This window comes from Eptatretus burgeri, chromosome 3, assembly GCF_056783735.1.
Source record: "Eptatretus burgeri isolate ZD-2024b chromosome 3, Ebu_testis_v1, whole genome shotgun sequence".
Classification (NCBI taxonomy): Eukaryota; Metazoa; Chordata; class Myxini; order Myxiniformes; family Myxinidae; genus Eptatretus; species Eptatretus burgeri.
This window is the reverse complement of record NC_140963.1, coordinates 78,717,639-78,738,230: the sequence shown is the minus strand read 5'-3', so window position 1 is coordinate 78,738,230 and position 20,592 is coordinate 78,717,639. Positions and strand designations below refer to the sequence as shown.

General features: G+C 43.0%; 1 protein-coding gene across 6 annotated transcripts in view; it reads left to right on the top strand.

Annotated features, from left to right (window-relative positions):
* The first annotated feature begins 3,873 nt into the window (after positions 1-3,873).
* LOC147030262 (NF-kappa-B inhibitor-interacting Ras-like protein 2) overlaps positions 3,874-20,592 on the top strand; it is a 29,447-nt gene continuing 12,728 nt past the window's right edge. The window contains exons 1-5 of one of the 6 annotated variants that reach the window (XM_085874150.1): positions 3,992-4,149; positions 10,435-10,528; positions 18,151-18,340; positions 18,873-18,985; positions 19,107-19,348. In XM_085874150.1, coding sequence (XP_085730276.1) covers positions 18,892-18,985; positions 19,107-19,348 — 336 coding nt within the window. In that variant the 5' untranslated portion in view covers positions 3,992-4,149; positions 10,435-10,528; positions 18,151-18,340; positions 18,873-18,891. The other 5 variants (XM_085874149.1, XM_085874147.1, XM_085874151.1 and 2 more) reach the window with 5 other exon arrangements.

Here is a 20,592-nt window from a genome sequence, read left to right as displayed (position 1 = left end):
CGGGGGTCAAAATGTGTATTTCTTCATTTATGTACACGTATCAGACACAAACACACTTATACAAACGAATATACAAAGACAAACACAAAAGAAAGGAGACAAGCCACAAACACAAACAGGTTCTGTTCTTGCATATGGCAGCCTGGCTGCCAGGAAGCTATCATTTCATGGAAGCACAGCTGTGCCATTGATGCTGTGCCCCTCTACCAGTCCACTGGTGCTCATTTCACCAACCTCAGAAGGATGACAGGCTGAATCAACCCCACCTGGTGTTAACTCAGCAGCCAACGGGGCTCAAACTCAGGACCCAAAGATCCCAAGCCAGCCACCCCAACCACGAAGCCAACACCAGACTTACAAACAGATGAGCACACAAAAACAACACACATGTGAGCAGAAAGACAGAACACAGCCAATAAATCTCCATCTATACCCTCTACATGCTCGGAAGTAGATATAAACCCCCCTATATTCGAGGAAAGAGGACGGCCTTCAACAGGTCAGATCCGTCCGTCCGTCCGTGCGTCAACATTCATAGCTGTGAGTGCGATAACTCATAAATTGTTCGCCATATCGATTTGAAATTTGGGTTACACATGTACCACCTGAAAAGGAAGAAGCTTATTGATTTTGGGTGTGGCCGGATCTAATATGGCCGACTGGGGCGGCCATCTTGAAAAAAATGTTTTTTGTAATAAATGGAAAACCGCTTATCTGATTTCAATTATTTTTGGTTACTACATTCCTCACCCTTGGGGAACTTTTTCGAGATGATGACCAAATGGTGTCTTGTTTCCAATTCACCTCCCTCATTATCTGGAATATGTATGACTTTTTTCATTCAATGGCAGGGTATTCCCCATCTCTGATGGTATATTTTTATAATCTCTAATCTCAACCCATACAGAATCCTCAACATTTATTCCTTCCTTAATGTCACCCCTTTCTCTTGATGCAATGCTGTCCTTCAACCAGATTTCTCCTCCTCCTCCTCCTCCTCCTCCTCCTCCTCCTCCTCCTATTCTCTCCTTCCTATCACACCAATACACCTTGTCGCCTTCTAATTCTGTCCTCCAGTTACTCTCCTCCTTAAGCCATGTCTCACTCACTGCAACTACATCATACTTCTCGCTATCTACTTTGGCTTCAAGCTCTTACATCTTATTGTTTGAACTTCTGGTATTGGTATAGAATATATTTAACTTTTCCCTTCCTGAAATTCTATTTTCCTGTCTGGCCTTACTCATCATAATTACATCATCAGTTCCTTCCTTTATAGCTTCCCCACCCTCCGCTGACCTAAAAAAGCCTGAATTCCTTCCTCAATTCCCACTGCAAAACTTGCTGCCCCCTTTCTATTTAATATACGGCCATCATTCTGGAAATACTCCCTTTGTCCCCCAAATGATGCCCACTGCTTCCTAAATGTAAAACCTTCCTCCCTACACCATTCTTCCAGCCATTGGTTGACGTCTATTGCTCTGCTCATAATTTCTATATTGTTTCCTAATCTTGGGAAGATCCCAGAAAACATGACCTCACAACCCTTTGCTTTCAGCCGCTTACCCAATATCCTGTACCTATTTTTCAAAACCTCTGAGTAAACTTTCCCGACATCATTCGCACCTAGGTGCACCACAACCAACTTCTTCCTGCTGTGACCCGATACAATATTGTTTGCCCTTCCTTCAATGTCCCTAACTCCTGCTCCTTCAAAACTACACAGAATTCTATGTCTACAATCCTTCCTACAGAATGAAGAATCAACATATTTAATAATCTCATCACCCACAAAAACTGTCTCCCATCACTCCTTTCGACCAATTTATATTGCTGCACCTCCACCACTGCCCCACACCCACTGCACCTCCACCACTGCCCGCACCTGCTGCACAGTCACCACTTCCAATATCCTCAGCAACCTCACTCCACAACCGTAACCAACTATTATCTACAAATTTCTCACATTCTGTTACTTGCTGCAAATTTATCGATGCGTTCCTCCAACCCGGTAATAACCTTCCTCAAATATACGATTTCCTCACACTTCCTACAATAATAACAACCCTCTACTTCCCCGACTGAGCAACTGTTACATTTTACGTACTCCTCGTCCTTTCTCCTTAGCTCTCTATTTCTAACCTTCTTCATCCCCATACTCCCAAGGCCCCAAATGACTTCACGCTAAACTTATCACGAGGCCTCCCCCTGCTTCTTTGAATAAACTAACTCAACTACCCGCTAAAACTGTTATGAACACGAAAATAATAAGTACAGTTCCACAGCTCCTGACACAAATCTCGATAACAAAATACACAAAACGCTTTAGGACTAGAAACTTAGCTTTAGAGGGACTGGAAGGAGAGCTCGCCACCCAGTCGTCCTCGTGCGCCGATCGCTGAACCCATTCAGGAGAATCGCAAACATTAAATGAGCGAAAAAAATGAGTTACAGAGAAAAGCATTTATAAAGTGAAAATATATATCAACGCAGACACACAGACAGACAGACACACAGGAACGATGCAATAACAGTATGGCATCCCCTTCAGGGCGAGACTCATAAAGCCCTCACAACCCACTTTTCCTCGCCTCCACCTTGCCACATGTGCAGATCAGTTTAAATTAGAATTAGATCTGTACCTGGACGTATTGGAGATACTAGTGCATGCCCGTACGTGCATGGCCGTACGAGCAAATTTATTTTATTTTAATTAATTAATTAATTAATACACAAATAAATAAATGAATAAAAGAAGAAGAAGAATTGTGACGTCATTCGTGATGTCATAGCACCGTGTCCTGTCATTGGTTGACGGATAAATTGGCTTAACTTGGGAACCGCTTGTCCGATTAATATCAAACCTTGAAAAGGCACATCCGCAGGTCCCCAGCAATATACCTGGCAAGTTTCAATTAGATCGGACCAGGGGTTGTCGAGAAACGGCGGTCGCAGACACACAGACAGACAGACAGACAGACAGACAGACACACAGACACACAGACACACAGAGATTGCTTGAATTATAGATATATAATTGGGTATCGACATGTTGGCAAGACTTTTCGATAGCTCGACTACGGTTGGGTGATCCAAAACGAAAAAAAAACACATTTTTATTTTTTTAGTCTGTTGTTAATGTTGGTTTGGTGTAGATTGATGTGGCGCAGGCATGATGGGCCGAATGTCCTCCTCAAGCGTCTTCCGGCACTGGGCGGTTTCCTTGTGAACTCCGCCTCCATGGGCGACGTGGTGTTGCCGTGTGATATTGCGCATGCGCACTGTGACGCACTGTGACGCACTGTGACGCACTGTGACGCACTGTGACGCACTGTGACGCACTGTCTTGTGCTGACTGGCTCGATGAAGACGGCCACAAACAATAGTCGTGTCGGGAGAATCTATTGTCTGAGTGAAGTTATTTCTCCACAGCCCATATACGGAAACACTGGCCAATAAAGAGTGAACAATACTCCGTGCACATCATGCAAATGCCGTGAGAAATTCAGAAATGCCTGTTTGGACTCTTGGGACGATTATTACAATAATCGATTAACTGTACAATGACAAAGCATTGCGATGCTGTTAATTACATTGGTAAATGATCTTTAAAAAAAAAAATTACGCAAAGAGTAAATAAAGCGAGAATACGAACTTTTGAGCGGTGTATTGGTAAAATGACCTATTTGCTTTGTCAAATTGACGGCACAAGGAAGGAGAATCGCAAACATGAAGTAAGCGAAAAAATTGTATCGTAATAATGTAAGAAAACTAAATGAAATGCAGTTTGAGTCGTTGACAAATTGTGCAAAGAAAATTTTATCGGGAATGTTTTGGAGGTGTATAATCAAAGATCGCTACTGCAAGGTTTATCAATGTGCGATCGTTTCTCCGTTTCCGTGGGTTATACTTACATTTCAAAGTGAAATTTCGAGCACATTTTGGTGCATTATGTTTGTGTAAATCATATTACAATAACATGATGTATGTTATGTTTCGGAGCAAAACGTCATCGAGTTAAGGAAGTTCATGTTTGCAGGTCGATGTTTTATTGGTAACTAGTGATGGTATAGTTACGGTTTTTCGGAATCCTTTCAAATAAGTGGATGCGCAGGAGTCACAAAGATCTCTGGTTCGAGGACCCAATCGGTACGTACTCTGGTTCAAATACCCGATCGGTACGTACTCTGGTTCAAATACCCGATCGGTACGTACTCTGTTCAAATACCCGATCGGTACGTACTCTGTTCAAATACCCGATCGGTACGTACTCTGTTCAAATACCCGATCGGTACGTACTCTGTTCAAATACCGGATCAGTACGTACTCTGTTCAAATACCCGATCGGTACGTACTCTGTTCAAATACCCGATCGGTACGTACTCTGTTCAAATACCGTATCGGTACGTACTCTGTTCAAATACCGGATCGGTACGTACTCTGTTCAAATACCCGATCGGTACGTACTCTGTTCAAATACCCGATCGGTACGTACTCTGTTCAAATACCGGATCGGTACGTACTCTGTTCAAATACCGGATCGGTACGTACTCTGTTCAAATACCCGATCGGTACGTACTCTTCAAATACCGGATCGGTACGTACTCTGTTCAAATACCCGATCGGTACGTACTCTGGTTCAAATACCGGATCGGTACGTACTCTGTTCAAATACCGGATCGGTACATACTCTGTTCAAATACCCGATCGGTACGTACTCTTCAAATACCGGATCGGTACGTACTCTTCAAATACCCGATCGGTACGTACTCTGTTCAAATACCCGATTGGTACGTACTCTGTTCAAATACCCGATCGGTACGTACTCTGTTCAAATACCCGATCGGTACGTACTCTGTTCAAATACCCGATTGGTACGTACTCTGTTCAAATACCCGATCGGTACGTACTCTTCAAATACCGGATCGGTACGTACTCTGTTCAAATACCTGATCGGTACGTACTCTGGTTCAAATACCGGATCGGTACGTACTGTTGGCCCAGTAACGACACTAACTCCAAATCCCTTTTACTTTTTCTTGTCAGAAACATCGATCTATAATTCCAGGTGTGTGTGTGTGTGTGTGTGTGTGTGTGTGTGTGTGTGTGTGTGTGTGTGTGTGTGTGTGTGTGTGTGTGTGTGTGTGTGTGTGTGTGTGTGTGTGTGTGTCCGCTGTTTCTCGACAACCACTGGTCCGATCTAATTGAAACTTGCCAGGTATATTGCTGGGGACCTGAGGATGTGCCTTTTCAAGGTTTGATATTAATCGGACAAGTGGTTCCCAAGTTATGGCCATTTTCAGCTCGCCTGTTTGAAGAACAGAGAGCTATAGCGATACCCCCGGCGTGAGCATGAAAATGTTAAAGTTTTTGGTGCAATTTATTTCCTTTCTAATGATTTTATCTACCACACTATTTTTTTACTGATTGCAATATACAAATACATCTCCGAGGTGCGTTCAAAAAGTATCTAACCTTAATTTTTCATGCGTAAACAAATGAAGCAAGGGAGGCTCGGTTTGGTGCACGTATGGAGGCGATCCTAATCCGTATGCGTGAATATTTTCCCGTCTGCAGAAGCTGTCAGTCACCGACAGACCGCCGATGAGTGAGGAAGTGTAAGTGAGCACCGTCGGATTTTCGTTTTTGACAAAATGACGGATCACTGTGGTCTCATCGCCAGTGATCACTGTGTTGAAGAAGTTGGGATCGCTGTTCAGTCTCCAGCATGTCCTGTGCGATCTCCAAACGGAGTTGCTTCTGCTCGATCGTTAGCAGCTTTGGCACGAACTTCGCTGAGATTCTCCTTCAGCCCAAATCCTCAGTCACAATGGAATGAACGGATCCAATGCTGACGCCCGCCTCGTCTGCAAGTTCTCTGATCGTGATTCGACGATCCTGCATCAGCAGGGTCTTCACTTGGTCAATGACGATCTCATTTCGGGATGTTGAGGGCCTACCAGAACGTGCTTCACTTTCCACTGATGTGCGGCCATCTTTGAAGCGGTTGTACCACTCTTTTATCTGTGTGGTGCCCATTGCTTCGTTCCCGAAAGCCTGTTGAATCTTGCGGATCGTTTCCACTTGGGAATCGCCAAGCTTTACACAAAATTTGATGCAGTAGCGTTGTTCAAGTTTTTTCTGTCATTTTGTCAAAAACGAAAATCTGACGGCGCTCACTTACACTTCCTCACTCATCAGCGGTCTGTCGGCGACTGACAGCTTCTGCAGGCGGGAAAATATTCACGCATACGGATTAGGATCGCCTACATACGTGCACCAAACCACGCCTCCCTTGCTTCATTTGTTTACGCATGAAAAATTAAGGTTGGATAGTTTTTGAACACACCTCGTATTGCTTTAAAATTATTTGGATCAGACTTCACTGCAATGCTTTATAAAAAAATATTAATTATTAGACTAGTCTTTTAAAAACTATAAATGTATAAACAGGCGAGCATTGGGTGGCTTTGAGACCAACTCTCTGGTTGACAGGACACGTTGCTGAGTGGGTGTGGCCAATGGGGAAGAGAACCTCAGTCGCGTTCCCCATTACGGGTTACAACGTACGGACTTCCAGAAAGTGATGACTTAGTGTATTCTAATAATTTCTCTTTCTTATGCGCATTTATAGATAAACACAATGCCCCAATCCAGTCGTCGTTTATGAAAGCGAAGGAATGGCTTGTGTGGTTGTTTGAAAGTTTTTGTTTTTTTTGCACGTACATTTTTTTTTCTTTTACTTTTTTTTTCTCTTCTCTTCTCTTTGTGATTTTCCTTGTGATGACATTGCGAAAAGGCAAAATACGTTGGCGGTAATTGAATAATTGGCCATTAAAACTAAATTGCGAATAATCGTAACTGTGATATGTGAACTTCCGGGCACGCGAGAGCGAAGGAACGGCCTGTGTGGTTGTTGTTTCTGGCTCGAGATTTGAAATGTTTTTTTATTTATTTATTTTTTGCATGTATGGCCATGCACATACGGGGCCATGCACGTACGGGCACATACTAGTAAATCAAAATGTTGAAATTAAACACAGTTTAACTTTAACTTCATTTGAAGGTGAAACTCTTGGAGACATCAATTTTCTAGTTCGGAATCAGATGGGGAAACTATTGAAATATATTCAAATCATTACAGGCAATCAGCACGGATTTTCTCAGGGGAGGTCATGTTTAACAAACTTATTGGAGTTTTGTAAAGCAGTTTCTGATTGGGTGGATGAGAGAATAGCAGTGGATGGAGTATATGTTGACTTTCAGAAGGCATTTGATAAAGTACCACATGGGAGGCTGTTCACCATGGTCAGGGCTTGTGAAGTACCTGTTCTGGTCGCTAACCACGTGGTAAACTTGTTTAGTGACAGGAAGGAAATATTGGCTGTGACTGTGAGTGGTAGAATGGTTAGATGGTAAGTAAGTCAGTAATGGGGTACCTTAAGAATCAGTCAACACTGGGACCGATTTGACAAGTGTCTGTTTGATTGATGCCTTGTTTGTGTGTTTATTTGATTGAATGTAGGGTGCTCGGGATGAGTAAGAACAATTCAAATAGGGGCTACATAATACAGGGTCAATCTTGGAGTGTGTCACATTTATGAAGGATCTGGGGGGTTGATAGTACTGGGTCTGGTGTTGGCTTAACAGTTAAGGTGGCTGGCTTAAGATCTTAGGGTCTTGAGTTCAAGCCACTGTTGGGCATTGAAATAACACCAGGTGGATTGGACTTCCTATCATCTTTCCGAGGTCGGCAAAATGAATGCCAACTTTCTGGTGTCATGTGTCGGAGTGGCGACCCATCCAGGATTATGCCCAATGGCCAAGGAGACTGCTTCGACAGCACCAAGTATGGTCCCAATGGATGGATGGAGTGTCCTGAGTGGCGATCCGTCAAAGACTGTACTCCTTGGGCCCAGCGTTTCTCAACTTTTTTTTACCCTTGTGGAACCCTTGAAATAGTTTTCATGTCTCAGGGAACCCCTGCATAAAAATTATTATATACCATTATTAATATCTAGCTCTTTTATATTTTTATCGTAGTTCACGTGGTAAATATAATATTTTTTGGGGATACCTGATTTAAGGAAAAAATGACCCCCTTTTTGTCAAATTTATTGGCAATGAGACAGACCACGTCATCATTGGTGACGTCATCACGTACAGGCTGTGTGCCGTGTTCAATGACAAGTCGTTATTCCGAGCGTCCATCGCGCATCGTGCTTCGAGTGGGTGACGTCATCACGTACAGGCCGTGTGCCGTGTTCAATGACGAGTCGTTATTACGGGCGTCCATCGCGCTTCTTGGCTGTTATGGTTGTTATGATATAACATTCCCTATGGTTGTTGTAATTGTAAATAATATAAGAGATTGAAGCCTCTATTATAATAACCAAGGAGTTTCCAACAATATGCCGTACGTGTATAGTAAAATTACGAATATTAAATTAAACAAAAACTTCTCAAAAATACATTAGCCTATTTATTACTGTTTCTCGCGGAACCCCTAGCGACCTCTTGCGGAACCCTAGGGTTCCGGGGAACTCCGGTTGAGAAACACTGCCTTAGCCAATGAAACTGCCTGGCAGCCTCATGCACTTCACAATGTGACGAGTGGTTGTTATTATTATTATTAATTGATGCTGGGGTGGGGTGTAAACAGACAGCACAGTACCAGGCAGTCAGAGCTAAAGCTAATAGGGTTTTAGGTTGTATTCGTTGGGGGATAAATTCGAAATTGAAGGTAGTTTTAACACTCCACAGGAATTTATTGAGGCCTCTTCTAAAATATTGTGTAAATTGCAGTTTTGATCATCACATCTGAAGAAGGGCATATCTACCATAGAGGGTTCAGTATAAAGCGATTAGATTGATTACATCACTTATAATAATAATAATATTGTCGTCGCCACGCCGGTTAAGTTAATTTCTCCCGACCCAATTGTCGTTAATTGGGTGAATAGCCAAACAATTTCCTTTGAAGACGAACAGCCGAGTTCCTTAGAGATTATAGCGCACACGAGACGGACCGAAGCACGTACAAGCGAAGCACATACCAGTGGCATTCACCAGGATGGTAGCACAAGGGTTTATACTCGAACCCACGACAAATAGACAACACAAGTAACTTAAAATAAACACAGGGGTTAAATGAGAATAAATCGAATATTTACAACAGTAATAATTCCAAGTGTAATGATAAAAGGTTAGTTAAATTAAAGCCTAAAGTCGAGGTGCCTCGACACACGGACTTTAATACAGACAAGAGGAAAATAACATAAAAGAAAATCCTCCCTTTATTCTGGCACTTAGCTTTGTCCAGAGATTGTCTTTTATGAACTTGGCGATTGAACTCTGCCTGCGATCGAATACATCCTGAGCGGGAAACCACACCTAAAATGGCGCCGAGCCGCTCTCTGCGGTCACGTACATGAGATAATTCGTGAGGCAGTATTCAACGCCAGGGCCCACCAATCGCCGTGTGGCTTCTTCTCATGAACGAATATGCCGAATGTTCCTCTCTTACACCAGGTCTGCTCACAACGATCACCCCACCTTCCTCGTTGAACACACAACGGGATAACGCCGAGTTTGCTGAGAGGCACGCTCCTCTTCCTCTTTCTCATAATCATACAACTTTGCGACTCAGCCAAACAGGAATGGCTAGCACCTTGTCCAGCACACAGGCAAATTCACATCAGCACGGACACGAGAATCGCGCATCCTTCTTCACCATGTCGAGAAGAAGCAACCATATTGCCCTTCTCTTCCAACCGCCATCTCCTCATTCCTTCTCTCCGAACATACTGACGTCCACTGATCAATCATAAGCCTCGGGGAGTGGCTTGTTGGCACGAAGCGAGAAGGTGGCTTTGCTGGTGGTGTTGTTGTTATAAGAACGTAATTCTTTTATTTCCGGTTTTGTAAATGCAAAAACATCAGAAAAGGTCACAGGGTAATCACATACTGGGAGAAATTGGCCTTAATCCCTACCTAATTATCACAGCACCACCCCCTGTGCGATGACACATAACTTAAGCTGACAGTTTCCCTACTTAAGTTACATGAAGATGTCTTCTGCTCATCCACAGGCCATGCCACTCTATACAATCCTACCTTTGCTATGAAATTCCTCCATCTACCCCTACAACCGTTACAATAATAATAATAATAATAATAATAATAATAATAATCCACAGCATTTATTTAGTACCAATATAATCTGCTACAGAAGGCATTCATAAGAACTGTTGGTTCTTCCTCGTGTCGGGTCTGGAAGTATTATTGAAAAAGGAAAAATTTCAGTCCTCTCTTGAATTGTTGAAAGTTATTGATTATTCAAAGATGTCTGGAAGCGAATTCCATAAATGAAAGGTCCTACTCTGCCATGGCCTGCCTCCATCACCATTTTGTCTGAAACACTGGTATGTGCAGGGCAACACCGGAGGAACGAAGACGAGGACGAAGGCAACGAGCTCGGATGATCTCTTGAAGACATTGTGGAGCCTGTTTATGCACCGCCTTAAATGTAAGGACGATTATCTTAAACTGGATTTGATAAAAGACGGGGATCCTGTGATGCCTCTTGAGGATTGGTGTTCTGTGATGATATGTCTTTGTTCCAGTGAAAAGCCCCTTATCGCGACATTCTGCACAGGTTTGAGACGATTAAGTGTCCGTATGGGGATTCCTGTGAAGAGACTGTTGCAAACAAAATCTAGCCTTGATGTCATGAAGGAATGGATGACACGTTCTGCTGCTTTCCTTGTGAGCAATCTCTTGGCAGCAGCAATTGTTACAGAGATGATGGTATGCTGATTGGAATACGTGACGACCATGTCTTTCCATGCTCATTCACTGATCAAAGTATACACCCAGGTTGCGTGCATTCGAGACTGTAGTTATAAGGGCATCATCGATCTGAATTTGATTTGTCGAGAACCCGTTTCTCATGTGTGGAGAACAGATGACGAGACATTGTGCATTCCTGTCGTTGAGCTTCAGCACATTCTCGGTTATCTTGGGTCAAACACGATGTACAACTGGGTGTCATCAGTATAGAGATGTACTTGAAGACCATGGTGTCATACAATTTGTTCCAATAGAGCAGTGCATGGAGTAGATAGCAATGGCCCCAAAACTGAGCCTTGTGGGGTGCTGCAATCAAAGTTTTCCTCTGCAGAAGAAATGCCCTGGATGTGCACAACTTGCCATCTCCCTTGTAGGTTTAAAACAAAGCGGTGAATGATAACCCCTGAACGCCAAAGTCTTGGTGACATCTGTGAAGAAATAAGGAATGGTTGGTGGTGTCAAAAACTACTGATGAATCAAGGAGTATGTTTGTTTATTCTCAACAGCACACATGATGGCATTGTGCACCCACTGTTTGAACACCATGCTCAGCAACTATGTGGGATGCCTCTTCATGGTGGTTGTACCCCCCCCCCCCAAATGTATGTCAGGGGCCAAATCTTCCGCCATCCTTTCCTGATATGCCTGGTGTTGACTTGATGGTTAGGGTGGCGGGCTTTGGATCCTCGGGTCCTGAGTTCAAATCCCGCTCAGCTGTTGAATAAATACCTGGTGGGGTTAACTCAGCCTGTCATCCTTCCGAGGTCGGCAAAATGAGTGCCAGCATGCTGGTATACTGTGGCGGAGTGGCGACCCATCCAGGATTGTGTCCAATAGCCAAGGAGACTGCTTAAGTAGCACCAACGCTCTACAAAGAGTGTGGTCCCAATCTCCTCTCCTCCTCCTTCCCTGATGCCCAGATTCTTCAGAGTAACACGGTCACAGTCAGAGTGCCGATTGGTCCTCATGAACCGGCCCTTTCCCTCTTGTTCCTGTGTCTCTCTGTCTGTTGGGCCCCTGACTTCGTGAAGGTAGGGGTACACCATCCTCGATGTGAGGGACCTTTGGGTCGCTCCTGGGAGATCGATCGGCTGTCTCCGTGCCACGGACTTGTTCGAGAGAACTGTCCGGGGCTATACAACAACAACAACAACAACAACAACAACAACAACAACATCATGCTCACACCTGTATGCAAATTGATGGTCTCAAATGGGTTCTTGTCATGGAGGTAGGTGTTGAGTCGAGCTGCCACTACTTTCTCAACAACTTTGGAGACCAAAGACAGATTCGACCCTGGTAATCTTGCCCTGACATTGTGATCAAGGAAAGGTTTCTTCAAAAGTGGAGTCACAAGAATCATGCTCCACTTATCCAGGAACTGTCAAGTAGACAGTGAAAGCTTTATTATTCTAGTAAAAGAAATAGCAAGATCTTGAAGGTGATTCTAGTAACAAGAATAGCAAGATCTTGAAGGTGATCCTACATCAATGTTGTCAGCAAAGGATCCAAGGAATTATCTAGACTATGCTATGAGGAGTGGCTCAAGAAGAAAGGACTTATTTATACATTACAAAGGAAGTGATTAAGAGGGGATCTGATAAAGACGTTTAAGATAATGGAAGATTGAAGGGAAGCGACAAAATAATTCCAGAAGTTTTTCAGCCGAATGGACAGTGATAGGACCAGGGTACCACAGTCGAAGAGTAAAAGAGAAGAGGGTTCGGATGGCAGAAAGGCAGGGGTGTTTCCCTCAGGGAGTGGTTAATTCATGCAATGGTCTTTCTTGAAGGTAGTGGTTACAACCAGAACCGTAGATCGGGTTAAATTGGAATTAGATAGGTATCTTGAAGTATTAGGGATAGAAAGGTACATGGATATAATTGGCAGGAATGGGATGTAGCTGAGGTACGGATTGGTGATTGTATGCATGTGTCGTGATTGTGATGGCTGTGAGAGGGTCTTGTCTAAAAGTGAATGTGTTGTCGGTGTTTGTTCATTCCCTATGGATAAAAAGGAAAATGTGTTTTAACAATGTGAGGATAGTATAGAGATGCTTCTATTCCCCTTTGCACCATTTTGATGTCTACGGCTGCTGGAAAAAAGGAGTAGGCTAATTGGATTTTGCGAGGATCCCTTGAACCCCAAATTGTTATTTTAGGAGAAGGCACGCCCCCCCCCCGCCCCCCTCCATCGGGAAGGTAAGAAAGGCCATACCACCTCAACCTTCATGTCACAGCACATGCCTTGGTTTCCTCCTGAAAGATACTTTAGTTTGATTGGATTAGGGGAGAGCTTAATCTAGCGGGATAGGAACTACGAATAGAATAGAGGGATTAGTGGGCAGGTAGTATGGTTCAGGGCTAGAGCCGGCCATCCTACCTGCTGCCACCGGTTCATACCTCCATCACGAGCTCCCACCAACCTTCTGCTACTGCAATTCCTTATCCCTGTCATCACCGTCAGCTTGCCTCCCTCGGGCCCTTGCACCTGTCAGCCAGCCTGTGCCACTTGTCACAGGGCAATGTCTTTGGGCCATAGCGAAACACCTTTTGTCGAAAGGCCACATGGACCATTGGTTAAGCTTGCTGCTAGGGCTCTGATTCCACCCAGGACATTTTGTGGTGCTGGGGCCCAGGATATTGGACTGACCTTGGGTAAAGGGGGTGCTACTTGGGAGAGATGAACTTGATGAACTCTGTTGAGAAAAGGTACGCTCCTGGCACACTCAACCCTCCCAATCACATTTGTATATCGTTAAAATGAATCCAGAATAGACTTTTATAATGAGAGTATGTGTAGGACTCGTGGATCGAGGCATTCGACTCAGGATGGACTTTGTTTTTGATTGCTGTATGCAAGTGTACAGTAAATGGAGTCGGACCAAATGCTGCTCCCCCTTCTGGGTGCAGACTCATGAGAGTCTGAAGGAGGAAGGTGGGCGTAGTGTTACAGTTATGGCTCCGAAGGGTTCAGAATGTATCGCTTAGAAATGGTTGTTTCCATCGTGCATGTTTAGTGTCAGAATGACATGCACTAATTGTAATAGAGGATATGCATCTATTTGTATAGGAAGCTGTTGTCTTCCCTTACTAATGTTTGTGTATAAAAACGCTTATTCCTTCAACCCTTTTTTAATGTTCTCTCCTTTGTAATCTGTCCTAAATGTCCTTTCAAAGGAATTCTGGCCATACGATGAGAACCAAGCATGAGTTTTGGCATGAAACCCCCCATGCAAGGAACATTTGGGGCATAGTCGAGAACTTTGGGGGTGGGGCTGAGCCTTGAAGGTATTGAGCAGCCGAAGGGCATGGAGAGAACTGGACTTGGTGAGAGTTTTGGCATGAAACCCCCCATGCAAGGAACATTTGGGGCAAAGTCGAGAACTTTGGGGGTGGGGCTGAGCCTTGAAGGTATTGAGCAGCCGAAGGGCATGGAGAGAACTGGACTTGGTGAGAGTTTTGGCATGAAACCCCCCATGCAAGGAACATTTGGGGCAAAGTCGAGAAGTTTGGGGGTGGGGCTGAGCCTTGGAAGGTATTGAGCAGCCGAAGGGCATGCAGAGAACTGGACTTGGCGATGTCATGAGGTGGGGAATCGACTCCATCTATAAAAGGAGAGAGATAGAGATAGAGATAGAGATAGAGATAGAGATAGAGATAGAGATAGAGATAGAGATAGAGAGCGATAGCTATAGCTCCATTGAAGCAAGGTTGGAGCACCAATTTGACAGGGCCAGAAAGAGCGACTGAAGACCCGACCTGCTGCCGCAGGGATGTCCTTTCAATTCCTGCCATTGCAGCCATGCTGCAGTTCATGCATTGGGGCTGACTCGGGTCGGTCATGCGACTCGCGTATGGGTCGCGATTGGTATTCCATTGTTTTGTCTTCCTCCCTGGTCTTTCTCCGTTGGCATGAATGAGGCCTTAAGTTAGGTCGCTAAGCTTCCTGACCATACGAAACCCTGAGGGCATGTTGTCTCTGTCTCTGTCTCTGTCTCTGTCTCTGTCTCTGTCTGTCTCTGTCTCTGTCTCTGTCTCTGTCTCTGTCTCTCTCTCTCTCATTTGTTGGGATGTGGCTATGCCAATGATGCAGTGTCCCCCTTACCAGTACACTGGGACTCATTTTGCCAACCTCGGAAGGATGACAGGCTGAGTCAACCTCCTGGTGTATTTTAATTCAGCAGCCAACGGGGATTGAACTCGGGACCCTAGGATCCCAAACCACCACCCGAACCACTAAGCCAACACCAGGCTTAGGGCATGTACTGTAGTTATAACAATTCGTGTTGATTGTATTCTCAAACTACCTCCTCTTCTGGTTCCATCCATGTTGTAAAGACACATTTGGGAATGGCTGGGTCTCCTTTGAATTATTCAAAACACCATTGATTGCTGTTATTTATATTATGAGTTCAGCAGTAATTCCCTTTTAGAGGACAATAGCACCATTCCCGGATGGGGAATTGTCAACCCCCCCCCCCCCCCACCAACAGTCTCTCTTTCTCTCTTTCTCTCTTTCTCTCTTTCTCTCTTTCTCTCTTTCTCTCTTTCTCTCTTTCTCTCTTTCTCTCTTTCTCTCTTTCTCTCTTTCTCTCTCGTGCTATTCTGACAACTCTTCAACAAAAAAGCCTCAGCCTACCAAGAGCGGGGGATTAACGAGGGTAGAAAATATCATGCTTTTGGATTGGGGACGATCTGAGATGGTGGTGAACAGCTGTCTTGAAGACCTGGAGGGAAGAATGAGACTGCAGAGAATCTGGAAGTTTCTTCCACAGGTGGGAAAAAGATGAAGAAATGAATGGAGGTGGGCAGTGATTCTGGATTTGTGTAGTTTCACCGGAAGGGGGTTGATGGTGGACCATGTGAGCCCTGCAGAAACATTGGGGGTGGGGACAAATCACAGAAATTGCAGAGGGTGCAAGACCAGAAAGGAGATGGGAGAAGACAGAGACCACCGACCTGTCTGCGATAGTGAAGTGATAGGCCCATAAACTCAGCTTCATCACGAGATAGTTCATCAATCTCAAAGGCCTTGGTTTCCACAACATCAAGTTGAGCAGGATGTGAGGCAGGGGAACCAGCCCAGAGGGGAGAGCAGCAAGCTTACTACATCAAGTGGTGGAGGGCAAGTCAAAGAGAAGGTCCCCTCATGTGGCAGAACTTCATATTCCACAGCTCTAATTGAAAAGAGATTTTCATGTCTGAATGCTAAATTTTATTAATGTTTGAAAGAAAATGGCAAAGTCATCGGTTTAAGCCTTAAGGTGTGAAATCACAAAACTAATTTACATATATGCAAATTAGGTGTTACGTATGGGACAATTTGAAATGGTGATATAGTAAATTAAACCAAACTTTACAACAATTTTTTTACATGGACATGAATACTCTACAATGCTCTTTTAATACACAATAAATAAAAGGTCACTCCATTGATTATGCAAATTAGGCCAGTTGTTAATAAGTGATGTCCCATACATAACAATTTCACATGGATTTTTTAGGATTACAGCTCAGAAAAATTTTTAATGCCATTTTCAGATGTTCTAATCCATCATGTATTTGTCATATATCCTGTATTTCTAGCTTAAAATATAAGTAGATAATTAGTTCACAAGTAATTTAAAAATGGGACATTGCTTGCAAAGTCTGTGGGAAAGACTACATCAACATTGCCAAGATTTGACCACTACTTTGGCCAGTAGACATTTTGGGCATTCATGTATTCTCATGCATGAGACCTGTCCTCCACACATGGCCCAGTTTAAGGCAGACTACACAATATGGGATCATTCCATTCCTCAGGAGGGATGTAACCTCCTTTTGAAAAAGATATGAGTTTTTGTTTATTATTATTTTAGGCACCTCTCAGTTTCTGTTTTTTCGATGAAACGTACTGGAATTTGTATTTCCCTTTAATACAAAATTAATACCTTCTTCTATTCCCTTGTGTAAGTGGAAGTAGTCCATATTATAACTACGTTGCCAGATTTGATATTTTCAGTCTCGTTGATAAATGTTTACATCTATATATAATTACTTCTATTGAATGTACAAAAGCTCTGAGATCCTGAGACAAATCAAAACAAAAATCTATGAGAATAAAAAAAAAAAAAAAAAAAATTACCAACGAATTGCTCTGTGCAAATTATTTTGTTTATTTTCATTCCTTGTACACACATCAAAACAGTTTTGTCCTGTGTGTCCTGTCTGGGTTTAATCATGTTATATAGTACATTTTTGTGTATGTCTGCAATAAAGTTGTGCATTTAATTTTCTTCAGATTTACTTGCAGGCCATGGTTAATATGATTCTAATTTAAAATCATTTTACATTTTTAATACCGAATAATCAGATGATCACTTTGTTTCATATCATACTCCATGTGTGGCTGAGTTTCTGACAGTTAAATGTTGGATCTTTGTATCAAAATATGCTCAAGCCTGTTGATTGTGTAATGAAAGGCAATTTACACCAACAATGTACTGTGTATATCGCATGTAAAGCCGATGGAGAATTTGGTCGCATACTGAACGTATCCTTTCTTAACACTACTAATTAATCTCTCTTGATTGATGTGTATTTTTTTCTGTAAGATAATTTGTGATGAGTTACGTAAGTGTTTCAACTTTCTCCACTGAAAATTCTGGTGAATGATATAATACTTTCAGAGAACTTTGAACTTGAACATATTTCATTGAAAAATTGTGTTTCTTGTGGTTCCATACATAAAGCACCATGTTTTCTTTAATTACATAATCATCCCAAGGACGAATGACATATTAATTCTTGTGGGTATTCTCCTTGCAGATGCCCAATATTAGAATAAAAATCACTGAAATCAATGACTATCTTTATTGATTTTCAAAAATGTCCCATACATAACATGTGCTAATTTGTGGACTTGCCCTGGATAGGAGTTCAGGTGTACCAAGGAAGGACTTTGTATGATGGAGAATGGGTGGAACTCGCACGCATGCAGGGGTCCTTTTATATATAGATTGGAGTAAAGCGCTTAAAGCTGGGATTTAAATCCATTCTCTCACAGAGCTGGGTGCCCACTCACATCCCAGTTTAATTGGAGCACGCTGTGAAGAGATGACTGGCGTGTTGCTTGGACGACGGTGGTGTCCCAAATTGGGCTAACAAGCCCTTGATCTGGCTAGTAGTTTAGCCGAGGGGTGTGCACACTCACCTCTGAGCTGTGTGGCCTGGGTTAGAATCTCAGCCCACACAAAATGTCATCCTGAAGTTTTGCATGTAGGGTGATAACGTCAATGTGTGTACTGTCCCTCAGATGTACATTAAGCTGGGCATCCTGTTTGTCGGCATTAGCTGGAGGAAGTTAAAGATCCCACGGTGTCCTTGAAGAACAGGCGAGCTATCGCCGCAACTCTAAACAAATACAAATTCCTGTCCTGACTGCTTGGAAGGCAATGGCAAACCACCCAGCATAACCCGTGCCAAGAAACTGCTTTGGCAGCTCTGTAAGAGTACGGTGCACCTCATAATTGAATGTATATACGTTTGTATATATCACCCTGGGGATTTCCCTGTGCCTGCCCATTGTTCTCCCCCCTTTCCCCACCGCCTACCTCCCACTCTCCAAGAATCGATAAAGTAATAGATTAAAGATGAATGTGTTGTTGATGTAATGCAACCTTGATTGGCCATATATCCTTCTCCTTTCTTTGTATATCCTTCTTTTGTGTATGCTTGTACCTATACTATATAAGCGGGTACGAAACAGACTGTAAACACAAACAGATTAAGAATTCTAAACATTGGATGCAATGGTCCATCCATTTTATTTATTTAATTTATCTTCAACTTGAATTTATTTGGCTTCGTGTTCGTGTTTATTTACAAATGCTAAAACCGACATAGGTACGACACCCGTGGCCTCCATGCCGGAATTTAAATATAAAATTTCAATGCCCTATGTTGGTTTTCCCTGACTTTAATAGGTATTATTTTCTTGATAGATACTTGTTTGATTAATAATTATGTCATTGACAGGTGGTTGCTTTGCTGAATAATGGGAAAGAGCTGTAAAGTGGTCGTTTGTGGTTCAGCTTCAGTCGGAAAAACCTCTATCCTTGAACATTTGCTGTATGGAAACCATGCCGTAGGTGAGTGCGTTAGCATGGCCTGGCATGCCGTGTGCGAGTGTGTTAGCAAATGCCTGGCACAAACACTGATTTCTAACTTGTGTTCTCTCAATTCCACCACTGATGCATCCTGTTCATGCAGGAACCAAGACAAACGAGACTCTTGAAGACATTTATGTTGCCTGCGTAGAGACAGAACGTGGTGTACGTGAACAGCTACGTCTGTACGACACTCGTGGTCTCCGTTGCGGAATCGAATTCCCAAAGCACTACCTGGCACAGGGTGATGCATTCCTCTTGGTTTACAGCATCGATAGTCTCGAGTCCTTCCAGCGGGTGCAGGCACTGAAACGTGATATCGATCGCAGCCGAGACAAGAAGGAGGTAAGGAATGGTTTGAAGCATGGAGTGTGTGCTGAAGAGTGGTGCAAAGAGAAATCGCTTTCACCTGATTTTAACCTGATTTCACCTGGAGAGGTCAAGACGTGAGGACAATTGGCACAGGACAGGAAAAACTAGAGGGGGAGCACTCGGTAGAGTGCAAAACCTCCGCCGCCAATACTGCTGGGTCACTTAAGTGAACCTGATATCCTATTCATTGTAGGTCAGAACGGATCAAACTCTACTGAACCACGATTGAATAAACTAAACTAGATCGACGCGCATGTAGAAATGCCAAAAACAAAATCGAAAGTTTTTTGAAAAAAAAGGTGCAAAATTTCTTCTTTTTTTTTTTCTCTAACAAATTTTTTTTGGGGGGGGGGTTTGAAATCACTTAAAACATGTAGAAATGCAAAAAAAAAAAAAATTCAAATATTTTTCAAATAAAATCGAAAAATTTTTGAAAAGAAGTTGCAAAATTTTCTTTTTTTTTTTCTCTAACAAATTTTTTGGGGGGGGTTGGAAATCACTTAAAACATGTAGAAATGCAAAAACAAAAAATTCAAATAATTTTTCAAAATGACCACCATAGTGGCCATATTGGACTTTGGACCAAGTCCAAAATCAAATGGCATGATCCTTGACTATCCCCCCACCATAGTTTCGTCGAAATCCGTCCAGGAGTTTTTCCGTAATACTGTTCACAAACAAACAAACATGCAGTCATATACTGGTACTTATGAAATCGTCAACTTGACCTCTGACCTTGTCTAATAAATGCTGTCTCTAGAGAAGGTAGCGACACAAACCAGAAGTTTCTACGATGATTCTGTACCAAACCATCAAAAATCGTAATGTCGACCGAAGCAAAAATCTCCATTTCTCCACGCAATTATTTAATATTATTTTATCAGTCACAAAACCGTAATATTCGGCCATCCACCAACAATGTTTACATAATCCGACGGCTTAGCAGGTCAGGTATGTGACGATAACCTTTATTGGGATAAAAAATGACTTTTAAACACCATCTTTATCGAAAACACTGTCAGCGTGCACACGCAAAACCTTTACGTGACTCGACGACACCTCTGCTCGAGCGCGCTGCACTACGTGACGAGTCGTGACGAGGCGAGTGAAATATTTTTTTATACAATCTTAAAACGTCTCCCAAACATCCGATTTTTTTTTTCCAGAATTTCGACAACCGAGTTTTAAGCGTCCTAAGCGATCGCAAAAACCGAAGA